General features: G+C 41.1%; 1 protein-coding gene across 3 annotated transcripts in view; it reads left to right on the forward strand.

Annotated features, from left to right (window-relative positions):
- LOC126190282 (cell division cycle and apoptosis regulator protein 1-like) overlaps positions 1 to 19,980 on the forward strand; it is a 253,430-nt gene that overhangs the window by 198,273 nt on the left and 35,177 nt on the right. For all 3 annotated transcript variants that reach the window (XM_049931010.1, XM_049931011.1, XM_049931009.1), the window contains exons 14-18: positions 5,150 to 5,326; positions 8,645 to 8,773; positions 8,850 to 9,014; positions 9,096 to 9,320; positions 10,213 to 10,381. In XM_049931010.1, the coding sequence (XP_049786967.1) occupies positions 5,150 to 5,326; positions 8,645 to 8,773; positions 8,850 to 9,014; positions 9,096 to 9,320; positions 10,213 to 10,381 (865 nt within the window). The remainder of the gene's footprint in view (positions 1 to 5,149; positions 5,327 to 8,644; positions 8,774 to 8,849; positions 9,015 to 9,095; positions 9,321 to 10,212; positions 10,382 to 19,980) is intronic.

A 19,980-nucleotide genomic window follows, 5' to 3' on the forward strand; every position in this document is an offset into this window, starting at 1 on the left:
AGAACCGTCCTTGGGCTAGCTAGGGGCACAGGTAGAGGGGGAAGGTGGCGAACGGCTGAGCACGCAATTTCACTGACTGAGGCATGAGATGGCAGCACACAACTAGCTGTGACGGTAAGAGGGGATGGTGTACACACAGACACACACACACACACACACACACACACACACACACACACACACACACTATTGGGTGGGGGGACAGCAATTTATCTTAGGTTTAGGCCAGGGAGGTTACGGGAGCGTAGGATGTGCTGTAAGGATAGCTACATCTACATCTACATGATTACTCTGCAATTCACATTTAAGTGCTTGGCAGAGGGTTCATCGAACCACAATCATTCTCTCTCTCTCTCTCTCTCTCTCTCTCTCTCTCTCTACCATTCCACTCCCGAACAGCGCGCGGGAAAAACGAACACCTAAACCTTTCTGTTCGAGCTCTGATGTCTCTTATTTTATTTTCATGATCATTCCTACCTATGTAGGTTGGGCTCAACAAAATATTTTCGCATTCAGAAGAGAAAGTTGGTTACAGAAATTTCATAGATCTCGCCGCGACGAAAAACGTCTTTGCTTTAATGACTTCCATCCCAACTCGCGTATCATACCTGCCACACTCTCTCCCCTATTACGTGATAATACAAAATGAGCTGCCCTTTTCTGCCCCCTTTTGATGTCCTCCGTCAATCCCACCTGGTAAGGATCCCACACTGCGCAGCAATATTCTAACTGAGGACGAACGAGTGTAGTGTAAGCTGTCCCTTTAGTGGACTTGTTGCATCTTCTAAGTGTCCTGCCAATGAAACGCAACCTTTGGCTCGCCTTCCCCACAATATTATCTATGTGGTCTTTCCAACTGAAGTTGTTCATAATTTTAACACCTGGGTACTTAGTTGAATTGACAGCCTTGAGAATTGTACTATTTATCGAGTAATCGAATTCCAACGGATTTTTTTTGGGACTCATGTGGATCACCTCACACTTTTCGTTATTTAGCATCAACTGCCACCTGCCACACCATAGAGCAATCTTTTCTAAATCACTTTGCAACTGATACTGGTCTTCGGATGACCTTACTAGACGGTAAATTACAGCATCATCTGCGAACAACCTAAGAGAACTGCTCAGATTGTCACCCAGGTCATTTATATAGATCAAGAACAGTAGAGGTCCCAGGATGCTTCCCTGGGGAACACCTGATATCACTTCAATTTTACTCGATGATTTGCCGTCTATTACTACGAACTGCGACCTTCCTGACAGGAAATCACAAATCCAGTCGCACAACTTAGACCCCATAGGCCTGCAGCTTGATTAGATGTCGCTTGTGAGGAATGGTGTCAAAAGCTTTCCGGAAATCTAGAAATACAGAATCAACTTGAGATCCCCTGTCGATAGCGGCCATTACTTAGTGCGAATAAAGAGCTAGCTGCATTGCACAAGAACAATGTTTTCTGAAACCATGCTGATTACGTATCAATAGATCGTTCCCTTCGAGGTGATTCATAATGTTGGAATACAATATATGCTCCAAAACCCTACTGCAAACTGACGTCTATGATATAGGTCTGTAGTTCAATAGATTACTCCTACTATCCTTCTTAAACACTGGTGCGACCTGCGCAATTTTCCAATCTGTAGGTACAGGTCTGTCGATGAGCGAGCGGTTGTATATGATTGCTAAGTAGGGAGCTATTGTATCAGCATAATCTGAAAGGAACCTTATCAGTATACAATCTGGACCTGAAGACTTGCCCGTATCAAGCGATTTGAGTTGCTTTGCAGCCCCTAAGGTATCTACTTCTAAGAAACCTATGCTAGCAGCTGTTCGAGTTTCAAATTCTGGAATATTCCATTCGTCTTCCCTAGTGAAAGAATTTCGGAAAACTGCGTTCAATAACTCCGCTTTAGCGGCACAGTCGTTGGTAACAGTACCATCGGCACTGCACAGCAAAGGTATTGACTGCGTCTTGCCGCTTGTGTACTTTACATGTGACCAGAATTTCTTCGGATTTTCTATCAAATTTCGAGACAATGTTTCGTTGTGGAACCTATTAAAGGCATCTCGCATTGAAGTCCGTGCCAAATTTTGCGCGTCCTTAAATTTTAGCCAATCTTCGGGATTTCGCGTTCTTCTGAACTTCGCATGCTTTTTCCGTTGCCTCTGCAACAGCGTTCAGACCTGTTTTGTGTACCATGGGGGATCAGTTCCATCTCTTACCAATTTATGAGCTATGAATCTCTCAATTGCTGTTGCTACTATATCTTTGAATTTGAGCCACATCTCGTCTACATTTGCATAGTCAGTTCGGAAGGAATCGAGATTGTCTCTTAGGAAGGCTTCTAGTGACACTTTATCTGCTTTTTTAAATAAAATTATTTTGCGTTTGTTTCTGGTGGATTTGGAAGAAACGGTATTGAGCCTAGCTACAACGACCTTGTGATCACTAATCCCTGTATCAGTCATGATGCTCTCTTTTAGCTCTGGATTGTTTGTGGCTAAGAGGTCAAGTGTGTTTTCGCACCATTTACAATTTGTGTCGGTTCGTGGACTAACTGCTCGAAATAATTTTCGGAGAAAGCATTTAGGACAATCTCGGAAGATGTTTTGTGCCTATCACCGGTTTTGAACAAGTATTTTTGCCAACATATCGAGGGAAGGTTGAAGTCACCACCAACTATAACCGTATGAGTGGGGTATTTATTTGTTATGAGACTCAAATTTTCTCTGAATTGTTCAGCAACTAAATCATGGGAGTCTGGGGCTCGGTAGAAGGAGCCAATTATTAACTTATTTCGGCTGCACGGCTCAGAAAAGGTGGTGGTGGTGGTGGTGGTGGTGGTGGTGGTGGTGGTGGCAGCGGCGGCGGGGAGAATCCATACGGCACGGGTTGTGAAGCAGCCATTGAAACCTCGCATGTTGTGCACTGCTGCATGTTGTGCCATTGGGTGGTCTACCTTGTTTTTTGCAACAGTTTGACATTGGCCATTCATTCTGATTGACAGCTGGTTGGTTGTCATACCAATGTAAAACACTGTGTAAGGGTGGCAGCAGAGCTGGTATATAACATGACTGCTTTCACAGGTGGTCTGGCCTCTGATGGGGTTGAATAAGCCTGTGATGGGACTGGAACAGGAGGTGTTGGGTGGGCAGATTAGCAAGTCTTGCATTTGTGTCTTCCACAAGAGTATGATCCTTGTGCGAGGGGGTTGGGATGTGAGTGGCGTAGGATTGGGCTAGGATGTTGTGGAGGTTGAGTGAGTGGTGGAACAACACTTTGATATGGAATGAAAGTATCTTGGGTTGTATGTCCTCATTTCATGGAATGATGATAGATAATCAAAGCCCTGAAGAAGGATGTGGTTCAGTCATTCAAATCCTAGCTGATATTGGGTGATAATCGGGATTGCTTCTTTGTGGTTTGGTTCTTGGGACGCGTGTGAGGATCAGGTGAATGTGGGGATATGCCACAGAAGATCTGTTTGTGTATTAGGTCTGGGGGAGCTTCGCATACGGCCTGGCCACCCATGGCAGACACATCTGCAGTGATGAGAACCCCCTCACACAGTATGCTGTAGGCCTATCCTACAGCTTGAGGAAGGAATTTCATTCTGAAAGTTAGCAAAGCAAACCTTTGTACCTTTTGTTTGTGTATCTCTCGACGACGCAGTGCTTGTGCCTTTCGGTGAATCATCTCTCTGTTCCTAGTATGTAATTAGTATTAAATATAATAATTAGTATAAAAAATTATATTTTTAAGTTCAAATTTTGTGATGTTTTAAAACAGAAACATTATTTTAAAGTTGTATGCATGTACAGGTCTAAGTAGGAGATCAGCATTGACTACACTATCATTGTTGCTAATTATATCTTCAGGATTCTCCCCCCAAATGAATCTCCTGTCTTGGGTGTTGAATTTCATGCAATCCAGAGGTATTGGAGCAGCTGAGAAATGGTCAAGAGAAAAAGTTCCTTATCTTGAGTAGCAATCTATCCTTTTCTAATATTGTTCCAATCTCTGAAGAGCTAGCCTTTTACACAGAAAACAATACTAATCATAAATCCTTGATACCTTTTCCCATCTTCAATAATAAGAGAAGCAGTAGCATTCCTGTGGTACCTGAGGAAAAGAAACAATTGGGAAAACAGATAGAGAGACTGGGCAGAGCCAATCATATTATGGTGTGCCATTTCCTTGCATGCTGGTATCATGCTATTGAGCCAAAAAATAATGTGCCAATGGGAAAAGATGTCCATAAGTAACAAGAACTTAACACTTTTGAAGCCCACAGCAAGATCATGGGCTATTTCCACCCTGCTGCAGAGAAGAGATGGAAGTTGTTCTTACACACTTTCGTCATACTCCATAATGCATGGCTTCCTGCACTGATGTGTTCCGCTATTTTGGGCAATGATAGGAAGAATGTAGTGTGTATCTTACACTTGTGATTCTCACCATAGTGGCTATCTCTCTCTCTCTCTCTCTCTCTCTCACTCACTCTTTTAGTGCTCAGCCAATTCCTCGTATCTAAGAAATAGTTCTAAATGCTTTTAGTACTATTGGATCATCAGTTGAGAAGTATTATATCTTCTGACTGTTTCTATTGTCTTGGAAACAAATATTTTATAAGGTTTCGACTTACTTGGAGTAAACTTACATTCATATTTTGGATCCTCTCCACACACATTCTGGACGTTGAGTATTTGGTTTCAGTCTGTGATATAAAAATAAAAGAAACCCTCCCCTGTGTAGTTCCCATCTACACAGTTGCTATGCAGTGTATCCATAGGTAATGATTGTATTGTAATTCCAAAAGGATTAGAATATTGACTAGACTGTTTTCACATGGGTGCTGCAATATAAACTGAAAAACGGTCATGTTGTAATTCATTTCCCTCAGTGCTCAACAGGACCTCATCACAGGGTGTGATATCTGCTGGACAGTTTTGGGGTTGTTAGGTGCACAAGTTTTGCATAAAAAATGCACAATATTCTGTGAACAATCCCCATCCCAACTTAAATGCATAAAATAACACAGGAACTCAATATCCTTAAATTCCTTTTTTTTTTTTTTTTTTTTCTTTTAAATACATTTCTTTGTGAACTTAAATGTACAGAAACTGACATTCTTATTATAAATTTAACAGGAGGAAGATCGAAAAAAGCAAGATGAGCGAGAGAAACTGGCACGAGAAAAGCGTTATACATTGCCTGATGGGCCACACATCCTCGTTCACCCATCACGTACAGCAAAATCTGGCAAATTTGATTGCACAGTAATGTCATTGTCAGTGTTACTGGACTACAGGCCTGAAGACACAAAGGTAATAATTTGTGCAATCAATTGGTCTGTTGTTGGTATTACATTATAATCGAAGTAATATAGTACTATTTTGAAGAGACAGGCTAATGTTGTTACAAGGGATGTTCAGTAAGTAATACAACATATTGTTTTTCTCAGCCAGTTTTGGATGAAAAAAAGAAAACCGAATTCTTTGTGGGGCTTACTGAAATATTCCTGCTTCATCCCCTATAGTTTTATGAAGTTCCAGTAGGTGGTGGCGCTATACAGGGTGGTCCATTGAGCGTGACCAGGCCAAGTATCTCACGAAATAAGCGTCAAACGAAAAAACTACAAAGAACGAAACATGTCTAGCTTGAAGGGGGAAACCAGATGGTGCTATGGTTGACTCGCTAGATGGCGCTACCATAGGTCAAACGGATATCAACTGTGTTTTTTTAAATAGGAACCCCCATTTTTTATTACATATTCGTGTAGTACGTAGAGAAATATGAATGTTTTAGCTGGACCTTTTTTTTTCCTTGGTGATAGATAGATGGCGCTGTAATAGTCACAAACATATGGCTCACAATTTTAGACGAACAGTTGGTAACAGGTAGGTTCCAATGTGATATATGTACCTTTGTGAACTTATCATTTCTGAGAATGCATGCTGTTACAGCGTGATTACCTGTAAATACCACATTAATGCAATAAATGCTCAAAATGATGTCCATCAACCTCAGTGCATTTGGCAATACACGTCATGTCATTCCTCTCAACAGCGAGTAGTTTGCCTTCCGTAATGTTCACACATGCATTTACAATGCGCTGATGCATGCTGTCAGGTGTTGTCGGTGGATCATGATAGCAAATATTCTTCAACTTACCCATAGAAATAAATCTGGGGACGTCAGTGCCGGTGGATGTGTGGGCCATGGTATGGTACTTCGATGACCAATCCACCTGTCATGAAATATGTTATTCAGTACCACTTCAACCGCACGCAAGCTATGTGCCGGATATCCATCATGATTGAAGTACATCGCCATTCTGTGATGCAGTGAAACATCTTGTAGTAACATCGGTAGAACATTTTGTAGGAAATCAACGTACATTGCACCATTTAGATTGCCATTGATAAAATGGGGGCCAACTATCCTTCCTCCCATAATGCCCCACCATACATTAACTGGCCAAGGTCGCTGATGTTCCACTTGTCGCAGCCATTGTGGATTTCCCATTGCCCAATAGTGCATATTATGCTGGTTTATGTTACTGCTGTTGGTGAATGACGCTTCGTCGCTAAATAGAAGGCGTGCAAAAAATCTGTCATCGTCCCATAATTTCTCTTGTGCCCAGTAGCAGAACTGTACATGACATTCAAAGTCATCGCCATGCAATTCCTGGTGCATAGAAATATGGTACATGTGCAATCAATGTTGATGCAGCACTCTCAACACCGACGTTTTTGAGATTCCCGATGCTCGTGCAATTTGTCTGCTACTGATGTGCGGACTAGCTGCGACAGCAGCTTAAACACCTACTTGGGGATCATCATTTGTTGCAGGTCATGGTTTACGTTTCACATGTGGCTGAACACTTCCTGTTTCCTTAAATAACGTAACTATCCGGCAAGTGGTATAGACACTTGGATGATGTCCAGGATACCAAGCAGCGTACATAGCACATGCCCTTTGGGCATTTTGATCACAATAGCTATACATCAACACGATATCGACCTTTTCCGCAATTGGTAAACAGTCCATTTTAACAGGGTATGAAGCAAATACCGTCCGCACTGGCGGAATGTTATGTGATACCACATACTTACACTATTACAGCGCCATCTCTCACGAAGTGAAAAAAGTGGTCCAACTAAAACATTCATATTTCTTTACGTACTACACGAATATGTAATAAAAAATTGGGGTTCCCATTAAAAAAAATGCAGTTGATATCCGTTTGACCTAAGGCAGCGCCATCTAGTGGGCCGACCATAGCGCCATCTGGTTTCCCCCTTCAATCTAGACAAGTTTCGTTCTTTGTAGTTTTTTCGTTTGAGGCTTATTTCATGAGATATTTGGCCCGGTCACGATCAATGGACCACCCTGTATATAGCCTTCGAAGTGATGTCTGCAAAACAGTGAATTCCAAGTATAGAGCTGTCATTGAGTTTCTTGTGGTGGGAAACCAGAGCACTGCAGATATTCAAAGGCACTTGTAGAATGTCTATCGAGATGTGGCAGTGAACAAAAGCATGGTGAGTCATTGGGCAATATGTCTGTTGTCATCACAGCAAGGTCTTGCAAACCATTCCAGTCTCCTTCGTGCCGGACGACCCCCATACTGATGTGACTCCTGTAATGGTAGAATGTGCGGACACTCTCATTTGAGGCGATCAACAGATCACAAACAAACACCTTGCTGTACAACTGGATGTCTCTGTTGGTAGTGCTGCTACACACATTCACCATTTAGGCTGCTCAGAGGTGTGCGAGTGCTGGGTTCCTTATTGAAAAACAGAAGACCTTACTGCATAACAGAAGACCCTGAAGAGCAATGAAGGACCATCTGTGTGGAGTTGCTTGTACATTACAAATTTTTTGTTGAACATCTTCACAGGCGAGGAGATGTGGGTTCATCACTTTGAACTGAAAACAAAACAGCAATCCATGGAGTGTTGCCACACCACCTCTCCTCTAAAAAGTTCAAAGCTGCACCGTCAGCTGGTGAAGAGATGGTTCCAGTCTTCAGGAACTCTGAAGGGGTTGCTCTGTTCGATGTCTTCCCTCATGGTACAACTATCAACTTTGAAATGTATTGGGCTACTTCCCTCAGGAAATTTGGGAAACAGCTTCAGCTTGTTTGTCACCACAAAAATGCAAATGAACTTCTCCTTCTCCATGGCAACACAAGGCCTCAGACAAAAACATTGTTGGGCTGTTCCTCATCCACCCTACAGTCCAGATCTCTCATCTCCCAATGTCCATCCTTTTGGCCCAATGAAGGATGCACTCTGCGTGAAGCAGTACGTGAATGATGGGGAGGTTATTGATGCAACAAGACATTGGCTCCAAATGGCGACCGGTAGAGAGGTATGATGCAGGCCTAGTGGCCCTCCCAGTAAGATGGGGTAAGGCCATCACATTGAATGGAGATTATGTTGAAAACTAGTGGTTTGTATCCAAAAGATTGGGGAATAATTCGGTCTACTGGAATACTGGATAAAACCAACTTGCTTCCAGAAAAAAATGTGTTGTATTACTTGTAGAATGCCCTTTGTATATTACTCACCTATTACTAAAGGCCTGAGGTAAAGAAGTAAAATATTAAATTAAAATTGTGTTTCATTTTTCAGGAGCATTCTTTTGAAGTATCGTTATTTGCAGAACTGTTCAATGAGATGCTTATGCGTGATTTTGGATTTAGAATCTACAGAGCTCTACATGATGCACCAGAGCGCCCAAAAGAAGAAGAGAAAGACAAGGTTTGTACTCGGCAATTTGTTTCCATCAGTGTTCCTTTCTTGTGTTGGTTGTAATTAACATTTTTTTCTGCTGAAGGACAAAAAGAAGGACAAAAAAGATGACAGAAAATCTGACAAGAAGAATGGCAAAAGAGAAGAAAGGGATGAAAAGAAAGAAGACAGACATTCCAAAGACAAAAGTAGAAATGATAAGGAGAGGAATGAAGAAAAAGATGAGGATGATGAGGAGGATGATGATGAGGTAAGTAGTTGTCATATTCAATTTAAACACAATAAATATTATACACCATAGCAAACAAATCGTTTACATCTGTTGTTGCAGGATGATGATGACTTGAAAGATGACAGAAGAGATAAAGACAAAGATGATAAGGACAGAAAACGAGATAAAGACAAAAAGAAGAAAGATAAAGTGAAGCTTTATACAGAAGATCCTTTGCTACTCCTTGCTTTTCTCTATTTTGATCAATCACATTGTGGTTACATTTTTGATAAGGATATAGAAGAACTACTATATACATTGGGTTTAAATCTCTCTAGAGCTCAGGTGAGTTGTCTGACGCTAAGACACGCTACCTAAGGACAATGGTAGATTAATAATGAAAGTAACATCTTAAATATACGTATCCTAGAAATTAATGGTATGTAGAACCTGGAAAAGTATGTCAACTAGGAAAGAGGATTAATGTGTAACAATCCCAATTGGTTATTTGCGTTCACATACCTTTGAACTGTAGCCTCTTATCAAAGGACTATAATGTTGTTAAATACTGAATGTCAGCGATGGCACAGTTCACTTCTATATAGTTTTACTGGTTTACCCACATAAAGAGCCATAGTAACATAAACTACTCTTCAGCTCTACAAGTGAATATCCTGCTATGTAATAGCATGTAGAGTAACTGGAAGTATGTACTTACCGTTCTTGGACAAAAGGGCAATTTTTTATTTATATATAAATGAAATTTGAGAATTAAAAAGCAAGGTCAAAATGAGTGCTAATAGTATACATACGACCTTTTGTTCACACAGACATGTCAGCTCGATGGTAAGACACTGAACTCCTATTCAGAAAGACCAGGGTTCAAATACCTGTCTGGCTTTGTTTGCATTAATTCCAAAAGATACAGCCAACTTGCTTCACTACCCTTCCACAATCCAAGCTTAAGACCTGTCCCTAATGACCCCAATTTTGACAGGACATTCAACCCTAACCTTCCTTCTTCGGTTTTTTTATGAAGACTAATGTCAATCATTAGAATTTAATTTAAAAGAGTAGACTTGAAAAACTTGAATTGAAACACCGATTGTGATTCATATGGTTCTGGAAACAATTGTGAAGCTTGTGAAGTACATGGTCATTTAGTTGCGCCAATAATAATAAATTCAATTTATATATATATATATATATATATCTGGAACAGTGTGTCTTTTTCTAGGTCAGAAAACTTGTTCAGAAAGTTGTGACAAGAGATTCCCTCCACTACAGAAAGTTAACGGATAAGCCAATTTCTAAGCAAGAGGAAGGAAAAGAAAAGGAACATGATAGACAGAAAGAAGAACTGGCATCAGTTCCATCTAGTGAAAACTTAATTGCCTTAGCCTACGGTAAGCAACTGTAATTGTACCTATCAAAAATGCCATAGATTGCACTAACAATTTCATAGAGACACCAGAGAAATTCTTATAATGATGAATGGAAAATTATAACTGCGTTGAAGTTTTTACTAGTACACTTTTGTAGAAAAGGGAATGGTATATTTAATTTGATAGCATACATTCAGAGGTGAGTCATAAGTTTAGAAAGGATTTAATATAACTGATGAATAATTTAACTTTTCATGGCCACCTTTTCAGATAATTCCTACATAAAATTCATTTAAAACTAAATCAGATCAGTAATCAGTACAGTGATCACAATTTTAATAGTCATATAGTGTCAACTTTCCTGTTGGAGAAATTATTGCAGAGATGAAAGTAATTTTTATTCTTGTGTTTTGGAAATAATGTTTACACAAGGGAAATATGCACATATTGAAACATGTGGTAAACATGAAGCAGTATTTGAAAATACAAATAAAACAGAGTGGTAATTGTTCTGGAAAACCCGGAACTCTCAGAGAATTACGTTTCCCTTGGCAAAATCTGAGAAATCTCAAGGAATTTCATAAAATCTTGGGCAGTTCTGCATTTTTAACCTAGCATTGAAATTGAATTTTATGAGTTTTATAAACCATAAATTTTAAAATACTTAATATCTCAAAGCATATTAATTATATGAAAATTATTCCATATAAATTATAGAAGTTTAAAAGCTGCCGTTAAACTACTGCTTATGGCTGGTATATAGCTCAGCTGAGAGATAAACAGTCATTATTGTGGTATGCTGACGCCCCCCCCCATCCTCCTTCCTCCTAACTCCTGCTCACCATTAATTTATCAGGAGCTTCTTGACACCATCGTCCTCCATACACCTGAAATTCTTGCAAGTTTGAGTTGCAGCCCTGTAAAACTATTACAATAGTGTCAGTATGATGGAAAGGATAGATTGCTGCTCACTATACAGAGGATACATAGAGTTGCGGATAGGCACAACAAAAAGACTACTATACATTTGAGTTTCAAACACAAGGCCTTCTTCTAAAGCAGGAAATGCACACTGGCCTCAGTGGTCAGAGAAAGTGGTCATGTATGTGTGAGCTGTGCTTGTGTGAATGTGAGTGTTTTGTCCTCTGTATGATGAGTAGCAGTCTGTTCTTTTGGTTATATTGTCTTATTCCATCCTGGATTTTCCATTGTTTTATTAGAACAGTGTACACTGATGAGCCAAAATATTATGACCATGTGCTTAACAGCTTGTTTGCCCATCTTTGGAAAGAAATATGTAACAGTTTCTCCATGTCAGGGATCTGACAGTTTGTTGGTAGGTTTGTGGAGGTATGTGGCATCAGATGTCTATGCACAGGTCATGTAATTCATATAAATAATGGGCCGCTGATTTTCGTACGTGTTGATGGCACCTGATTCTGACCCATATGGGTTTCATAGGATTTACATCAGGCAAATTTGGCTGCTGAGACATCAACATGAGTTCACTAGGATGCTCCTCAAACCAATGTAGAATGGTTCTAGCTCTGAGGCATAGACAGTTACACTACTTAAAGATGACAGCACTGTTGGGGAAGACATAAAGCATAAAGGGATGCTGGTGGTTCACAGCTGTCAGTGTGTCTCTCTGATTGCTATTACAGGTCCCATGCAAATGCGGGAGAATATCTCCCATAGCATAATACTGCCGCCACTAGCCTGCGTCTGTGGCATGCTGCACATTTCAGAGCCGCCATTCACCGCAGTGACAGCATTTGTGGAGACGACCATCAACCTAGTGAGACAAAAATGTGATTCATCTGAAGAACCAACATGTTTCCATTGATTGACAGTTTAATCCCAATGAACCTGTGTCGACTGCAATCATAATTGACGGTGTCATTAGATCAGCATATGACCACATAGGGATGGTCTGTTGCAGAGCTCCATGTTCCACAATGTACAGTGTGCTCCAAAACACTTGTGTGTGCACCAGCATTATGCTCTTTTCGCAGAGATGCCACAGATCACCGTCCATCTGTCTTAACAGAGCAGACAAGCCTCCAAACCCCACATTCTGTGAACTGTCGTGGGCGTCCAACCATTTAGCGCCTAGTGGTAGTTTCACTGACCGTCTACCTCTTTCTGTAGATGCTTATGACAGTAGCACATGGACATTTGACCAGCTTCACTGTTTTTAAGATACTCATCCATAGGCTGTGTGTAATAACAATCTGCATTTTGTCAGAGTCACTTAGCTCAATGTATTTCCCCATTTGCAGTCCATATCTTTGCTAGGGTGATCCCCCATCCATGTCTGCTCTGCTTGCATACTTTTGTTACCGTGTCATGTTCCACAACGCCATCAGGCGGCATCCAACATTGCAGTGGGTAGTGGTTGTGATGTTTTGGCTTATCAGTGTACTTGTGCATACTGAGTAAATGGAAACTGTTTCATGGTAAATTTGTTGTTGATTGTGATTTTAAAAAGTAATCTAACAATATTATTGACCACTTACAACCCAGTATCAATGATTAAGCTCTCTAAATTGCAGTTTCATATTACAGCACATCATTTACACACCATTTTTATACATGTTAACATTACACACCTTCATTACACTTGCAGATGATGAATTAAGATAGAAATCAGTTCAACTAATTAGTGAGCCATCAGGAAGAAGTTTAAAACATGTGAACATTACAGTGAGCCAAATCCTCATCTTGACAAGAGTATCTGTGAATTTGTATCCTGATTTTAAAACAATATTATTCAAGAAAATATGTAAATAAAATGTTCAGGGAAACCTTTAGCTTGCAATGCATCCTAATGTTTTTCAAAAGTGACAGTAAATTTATTATGCTAACACTGTGAAGTGGATGAAAATATTGGCATTAGTCCTTAGTTTAGTATGGTATAATGATAGAGAAAATTCAGAGAAAACTGTTTAAGAGAGGGGCAGAATTACTGCTGAAGTGAATGAGATCATCATAAATGGCATTAAACATGTAGTATAAACTGTCCGTAATCAGATTTTAAATATAGAATGTGTTAAAGTAATACATGATTAATGTAATTGTGTATATATGACGTGTTTATTTCAAACTGTAAAGATGACGTGTTGAGTTACAGACAGGTATGGTGAAAAGATTCTTACATATGGGGGTGGTTTGATAAGTCTGGTAAAAAAAAAAAAAAAACAAGAAAAAATGTTTGTTTCATAATAAAATCTCCTTAGTTCTTGACATCATCTCCCTTGAGGGATAACCGAGCGAGGTGGCGCAGTGGTTAGCACACTGGACTCGCATTCGGGAGGACGACGGTTCAATCCCGCGTCCAGTCATCCTGATTTAGGTTTTCCGTCATTTCCCTAAATTGCTCCAGGCAAATGCCAGGATGGTTCCTTTGAAAGAGCATGACCGACTTCCCCGTCGTTCCCTAAACCAATGAGACCGGTGACCTCGCAGTTTGGTCTCTTCCCTCAAAACAACCGAACCCAACCCTTGAGGGATATACAGTTGGTCCGACAATCTACCCGCTTTTTCATACCATCAGAAAAATAGGTTCTGTCAAACTCTGCAAAATACTCGTTGACTGCAATTATCACTGCCTCATTTGATGAAAATTTCTTCCCAATGAGCCAAAGTTTCAAGTTAGGTAACAGGAATGAGTCACTTGGGGCTAAGTCTGTTGATAGGATGGATGAGGAACCCATTCAAATCTCAGTTCATGCACTTCCAATACTGTTGTCATTGATGTGTGAGATGGTGTTGCATTACCCTAGTGAAAGAGCGCTTTTTTGTGTGCCAAAATCGGTCTTTCTCAGAAAATGTAAGTTTCAGACAATACAATAATGAAGAATTATAGGGTCAGTTATGGCTCTGCCTTGGTCTAAGTAATCTGCAAGGATTATTCTTGTGACTCACAAAAAACAATGGGTATCATTTTATTATTATTCCAAAAGTAAGTGATCTTCAATGATGGTGCAGAGTCTGCGTGAACTTCATCCGGTTCTGTTTTTATTTATGGAGCAGCCCAACCCTTCAGATAAAAGTGTTTTTTCCATTTTCAGTCACAGTCAACACACTGACCTGAACTATTTGGTATACAATGTTGAAATTCTATTTCAATCCTTGGAACAATCAAGCTTGTCAACCATGATACTGCAGCAGAAATGTTCAATTCTTTTGTGGAAATTTACCATTCTTAACAAACCACACTTACATAAGCTTTTGGCCCAAGCCTTCTTCAGAGAAGAAAAACACACACATGTTCACCCACCCAAGCACCCTCACTGCCTCTGACCAGACTGCAACAGAAATGCATTAAATGGGACCAACAATCTAGAGTGGGACAAGGAAGGTGGAGGGATAGCAGGGTACACTTAGGGGAAGAGGAATCGGCACTACCTGGCAGAACATGTTGTGACTAGAGGTGGTAGGACAAGGGTGGCAGGTGCAGCAGTGGGGGCTGTGGCAGAGGGAGAGGAGGAGAAAAATAAGAAACAGAAAGGAGAGGAGCAGAGAAGTGGAAAATATCAGTGAGCGTACTGGCAGAGAGCACTGCACAATGAGGGTGTGGGAAGCTAAACTCTGAGGTGATAACAGGACAGAGGGGGTGAAAACAAGTTTAGCAGAGGGTGTGGGGACAGTAGGTTATCATAGGTTGAGGCCAAGATAATTTTAGAAGCAGAGAATTTGTTGTAAGGAGAACTTACATCTGTACAGTTTAGAAAAACTGGTGGTGGACAGGGGGATCCAGATGGTCCAGGGTGTGAAGCAGCCATTGAAATCAAATATGTTATGTACAACTATATGTTGTACCACAAGGTGGTCCACTTTGCTCTCGCCCACAGTTTGGTGGTGGTCATTCATCCTCGCGAGCAGCTAGTCAGTAGTCATACCAGTATAAAAAGCTGAACAATGATTGCAGCAGAGCTGTTATATAACATGGCTGCTTTCATAGGTGGCCCATCCTCTGATGGGATTGGATAAGGCCATGACAGGAAGTGTTGTATGGGTGGATTGGGCAGGTCTTGCATCCGGGTCCTCCAGAGGAATGTGATCACTCTAGCAAGGGGTTGGGATTGGGAATGGCATAGGAAAGGACTCATGGTCTAGGGGTAGTGTTTTTGACTACTAATCAAGTCTTCCTGGGTACCAGGTTCGAACCACACCACTGCAGGTACTCTCTTGGCCCTTAGGTGGGAAATGGCCACTAAAAGATGGAAGAATGAGCAATGATCAATGGCACGAGGAGACCACATGCAATGGAAACAACTGCATTAGGGAGACATAATGTGCACGCACAGGACATGTAGCCTGTAATTGAAAAAGTGTTGTGATGATCTCTGCATTCACAAAAGATTCCGGACTAGTCCCCCATTTGGATTTGTGGGAATGGTCTGCCCAAAACGAAGTGACATGGGAGGTGGGGAGGGACATTGTATAACCAAAGAAGGGATAGTATTCTATGAGCCAGAGCATGGAATGTCAGAGGTTTGACCTTGGTAGGAAAGCTAGAAAATCTGAGAAGGGACGTGATAAGGCTCAGTCTAGATATAGTGGGGTCAGTGAAGTGAAATGGAAAGAAGACAAGGATTTCTGAGTAGGTGAGTGTATGGTAGTATCAATAGCAGCTGAAAATGGTGTAACGAGAATAGGATTCATTACAAATAGAAAGGTAGGACAGAGAGTGAGTTACTGTAAATAGTTCAGGTATACATCCCAACATCACAAGCACAAGATGAGGAGACAGAGTGTGCAAGGATATTAAAAGGGTAATTCAGTACATCAAGGGAGATTAAAATCTAAAGTCATGTGAGACTTGAAAATGGGTGTAGGGGAAGGAGTAGAAGAAAGGGTATTGGTAGAATTGAGCTCAGCAATAAATTTCAGCTGGAAGCAGCAAATGCTCTGTTCAAGAATTACAAGAGGAGGAGGTATCCTTGGGAAAGGCCAGGGGATAGAGGAAAATTCCAGTTAGATTACATCATGGTCAGACAGAGATTCCGAAATCAGATATTGGATTGTAATGTCTACCCAGGAACAATAAGAGTGCAATGGGTATTACTCTGTTAAATGCAGAGGAAATGGCAGAGAGCTGTAAAGAGTACATTGAAACTTTCTGTGAGGGGGAGGACTTTTCTGATAATGCGATAGAAGAAGAAACAGGAATCAACCGGGAGGACACAGGGTATCTAGTATTAGAATCAGAATGTAAAAGAGCTTCCCGTTCAGTGAAAATTTTCAGTTTAGGAATCAGGTAGAAGTCCGCAGGGGCCAAATCAGGGGAATATGGTTGTTGCGGAATTTGGTCAAAAATTCAACGATGGAGAAGGCATGATGAGCCGGAGCATTGTCATGGTGTAGCACCCAACTCCTATCTTTCCACAATGCAGGCCTTTTCTTCTGCACCTTTTTGCGCAAACCCTCAAGGACACATTTGTAGTATTCCTGATTAATTGTTCCTCCAGGGGTAAATTAATGCTGCACAATACCGGTAAAATCGTAAAAAATCACCAACATTGTCTTCACTTTCAGTCGACTTTGCTGTGCTTTTTTTTTTTTTCGGTCGTGGTGAACCTGGAGTCTTCCACTGTGAAGACTGCACTTTGGTTTCAGTATCATATCCATATACCCACGATTCATCACCTGTAATTACCCTATTTAACAAATCTGGGTCATTTTTAGTCCAGTTAATCAGTTCTTGGCACATTTTAAGTCGGCATTGTCTCTGGTCACGTGACAACACTTTTGGAATGAATTTTGTGGACACTCAACACATGTTCAGATCTTTCAGTTAAAATTGACTGAACTGCTTAGAAACTTGAATTAAGTGCATCAGCCATCTCCCTAATTGTAAGTCTACACTCAGAGCTCACTAAGTCGCGAACTTTCACAACATTTTCATTCATTTTTGAGCTCGAAGGACGGCCAGACCGAGGTTCATCTTCAAATGATTCGCGACCATTTTTAAATGTGTTGAATCAAATAAAAACATTTGACTGACTCATACAATTATCACCAAAAGCTGTTTTTAATAGTTCTAAATGATTAATGGAAAATCTCATATAAAGATGTGAAACAAATACTAACAAAGAGATAGAGGGGCTGGCCAGTACTTACCTCAGCTCAGTACAACCGATAGATACACATAAAACAGAGCCGAAAATTTACGTTCCTAGCTTTCGGAACGAATGTTCCTTCATCGGGAAGGAGAGAGGGGAAAGAAAGGGAAGAAGGGAAAGGAGATTCAGTTACTTACAGCCCAGGTTATGAAGCAACAGGGAAAGGAAAATAGGGAGGGTAGCAAGGATGGAGGCATGGTTGTCAGAGGGAAGCCAAAGATATTCTACTGTAAGTACTGTGCCAGCTTCAAACCAAAGAGGATGCATACAGAAGTAAAGAGGTATATAGTATAAAGAAAAACACAACTATGTAGGATGAAAAGATGCGTGAATGGCTAAAGAGGAAAAGGAAAGAGGAGAAGACTGAAGAGTGAATGGGAGTGAGGTTGTTTAACGTAGGTTCAGTCCAGGGGGATGGCGGGATGAAAGGATGTGTTGGAGTGCAAGTTCCCATCTCCGCAGTTCAGAGGGACTGGTGTTGGGTGGGAGAAGCCAAATGGCACATACGGTGTAGCAGGTTCCTAGGTCCCTAGAATTATGCTGGAGGGCATGCTCCGCTACTGGGTATTGGGCATCTCCTAGGCGGACAGTTCGTCTGTGTCCGTTCATGCGCTCAGCCAGTTTAGTTGTTGTCATGCCAATGTAAAAGGCTGTGCAGTGCAGGCATGTCAGTTGATAAATGACATGTGTAGTTTCACACATAGCCCTGCCTTGAATTGTGTATGTTTTACCAGTAGCGGGGCTGGAGTAGGTGGTTGTGGGGGGATGCATGGGGCAGGTTTTGCAGCGGGGTCGGTTACAGGGGTAGGAACCTCTGGGTAGAGAAGGTAGTCTGGGAATATTGTAGGCCTGCACTGCACAGCCTTTTACATTGGCATGACAACAACTAAACTGGCTGAGCGCATGAACGGACACAGACGAACTGTCCGCCTAGGAGATGCCCAATACCCAGTAGCGGAGTATGCCCTCCAGCATAATTCTAGGGACCTAGGAACCTGCTACACCGTATGTGCCATTTGGCTTCTCCCACCCAACACCAGTCCCTCTGAACTGCGGAGATGGGAACTTGCACTCCAACACATCCTTTCATCCTGCCATCCCCCTGGGCTGAACCTATGTTAAACAACCTCACTCCCATTCACTCTTCAGTCTTCTCCTCTTTCCCTTTCCTCTTTAGCCATTCACGCATCTTTTCATCCTACATAGTTGTGTTTATCTTTATACTATATACCTCTTTACTTCTGTATGCATCCTCTTTGGTTTGAAGCTGGCACAGTACTTACAGTAGAATATCTTTGGCTTCCCTCTGACAACCATGCCTCCATCCTTGCTACCCTCCCTATTTTCCTTTTCCTGTTGCTTCATAACCTGGGCTGTGAGTAACTGAATCTCCTTTCCCTTCTTCCCTTTCTTTCCCCTCTCTCCTCCCCGATGAAGGAACATTTGTTCCGAAAGCTAGGAACGTAAATTTTCGGTTCTGTTTTATGTGTATCTATCAGCTGTACTGAGCTGAGGTAAGTACTGGCCAGCCCCTCTATCTCTTTGTTAGTATTTGTTTTTAATAGTTCATAAGTCTTAGAAGCTGATTTCCCAGTTTTAAAACAAAATATCATTCAAATTCAATGCTCCATTTTTATCTCCATTTTCACCCAGACAGAATCCGCCAACAAGCCTAACAGACCCGCACTCAACCAGCTGCCAAAACAAACTGAATAAAGGAAACACAGTTTCCTGTCAGAGAGCATTTAAGGACAAGGCAACGACTCACTCCCCACCCCTGTGTACCTGCCTGCCAAACCAGTAAGCAGTAGCGGATCCGTCCTTAGAACTTTCCAATCACACCTCGTACATCCAGCAAATAATTGATAACATAAATAAAGACACCTTTTTCTCAGCACCACGTAGATGTAACAAGTTGAAATGTATGCCACATATTGAAGTTCATAGTTCTTTTGTGATGTAAAAATATTAAGCTTCTAAGTTATTGCAACCAAAAGATATGGGCATTTATGTCACATATTTCAGTACTTGCAAACTCATTCGTTAAAACTTATAGCGTACTTCCCCTTAATGTAGAATCAAGAAATTTTGCAAGCACAAATAAGGGATTAAAATCAAGAAGTTGTTAATTTGTAATCATAACAAACAAAAAAATATTTCTTTTATCATCTTCAAACTTGAAATTCAAACATTCTCGAAAGTCTTGGAATCCCTGGCACCAGTATATAGGAGTCCAGTCATAGTTTCCTACAGTCATCAGGAGAGATCCAAGAGGGATTCAGTGGTGAGGACTTAGCTATGTCCAAGATTGCCAATAAAACATAATTGACAGTAACACATTTATTAGTCAGTAATCAGGAGTGTCCTCCAAAGTGCCATGCCGCAGCTGGACTGATGGAGCAGCACCTTGTCAGCAGCAAAAGGCTCGCATTTGCTCAACTTGCAACACTGCCAGAGCAAGTGCCTGTTATTTCATAGAACAGCCGTCAA

The sequence above is a fragment of the Schistocerca cancellata genome, chromosome 1 (assembly GCF_023864275.1).
Source record: "Schistocerca cancellata isolate TAMUIC-IGC-003103 chromosome 1, iqSchCanc2.1, whole genome shotgun sequence".
Taxonomy (NCBI): Eukaryota; Metazoa; Arthropoda; class Insecta; order Orthoptera; family Acrididae; genus Schistocerca; species Schistocerca cancellata.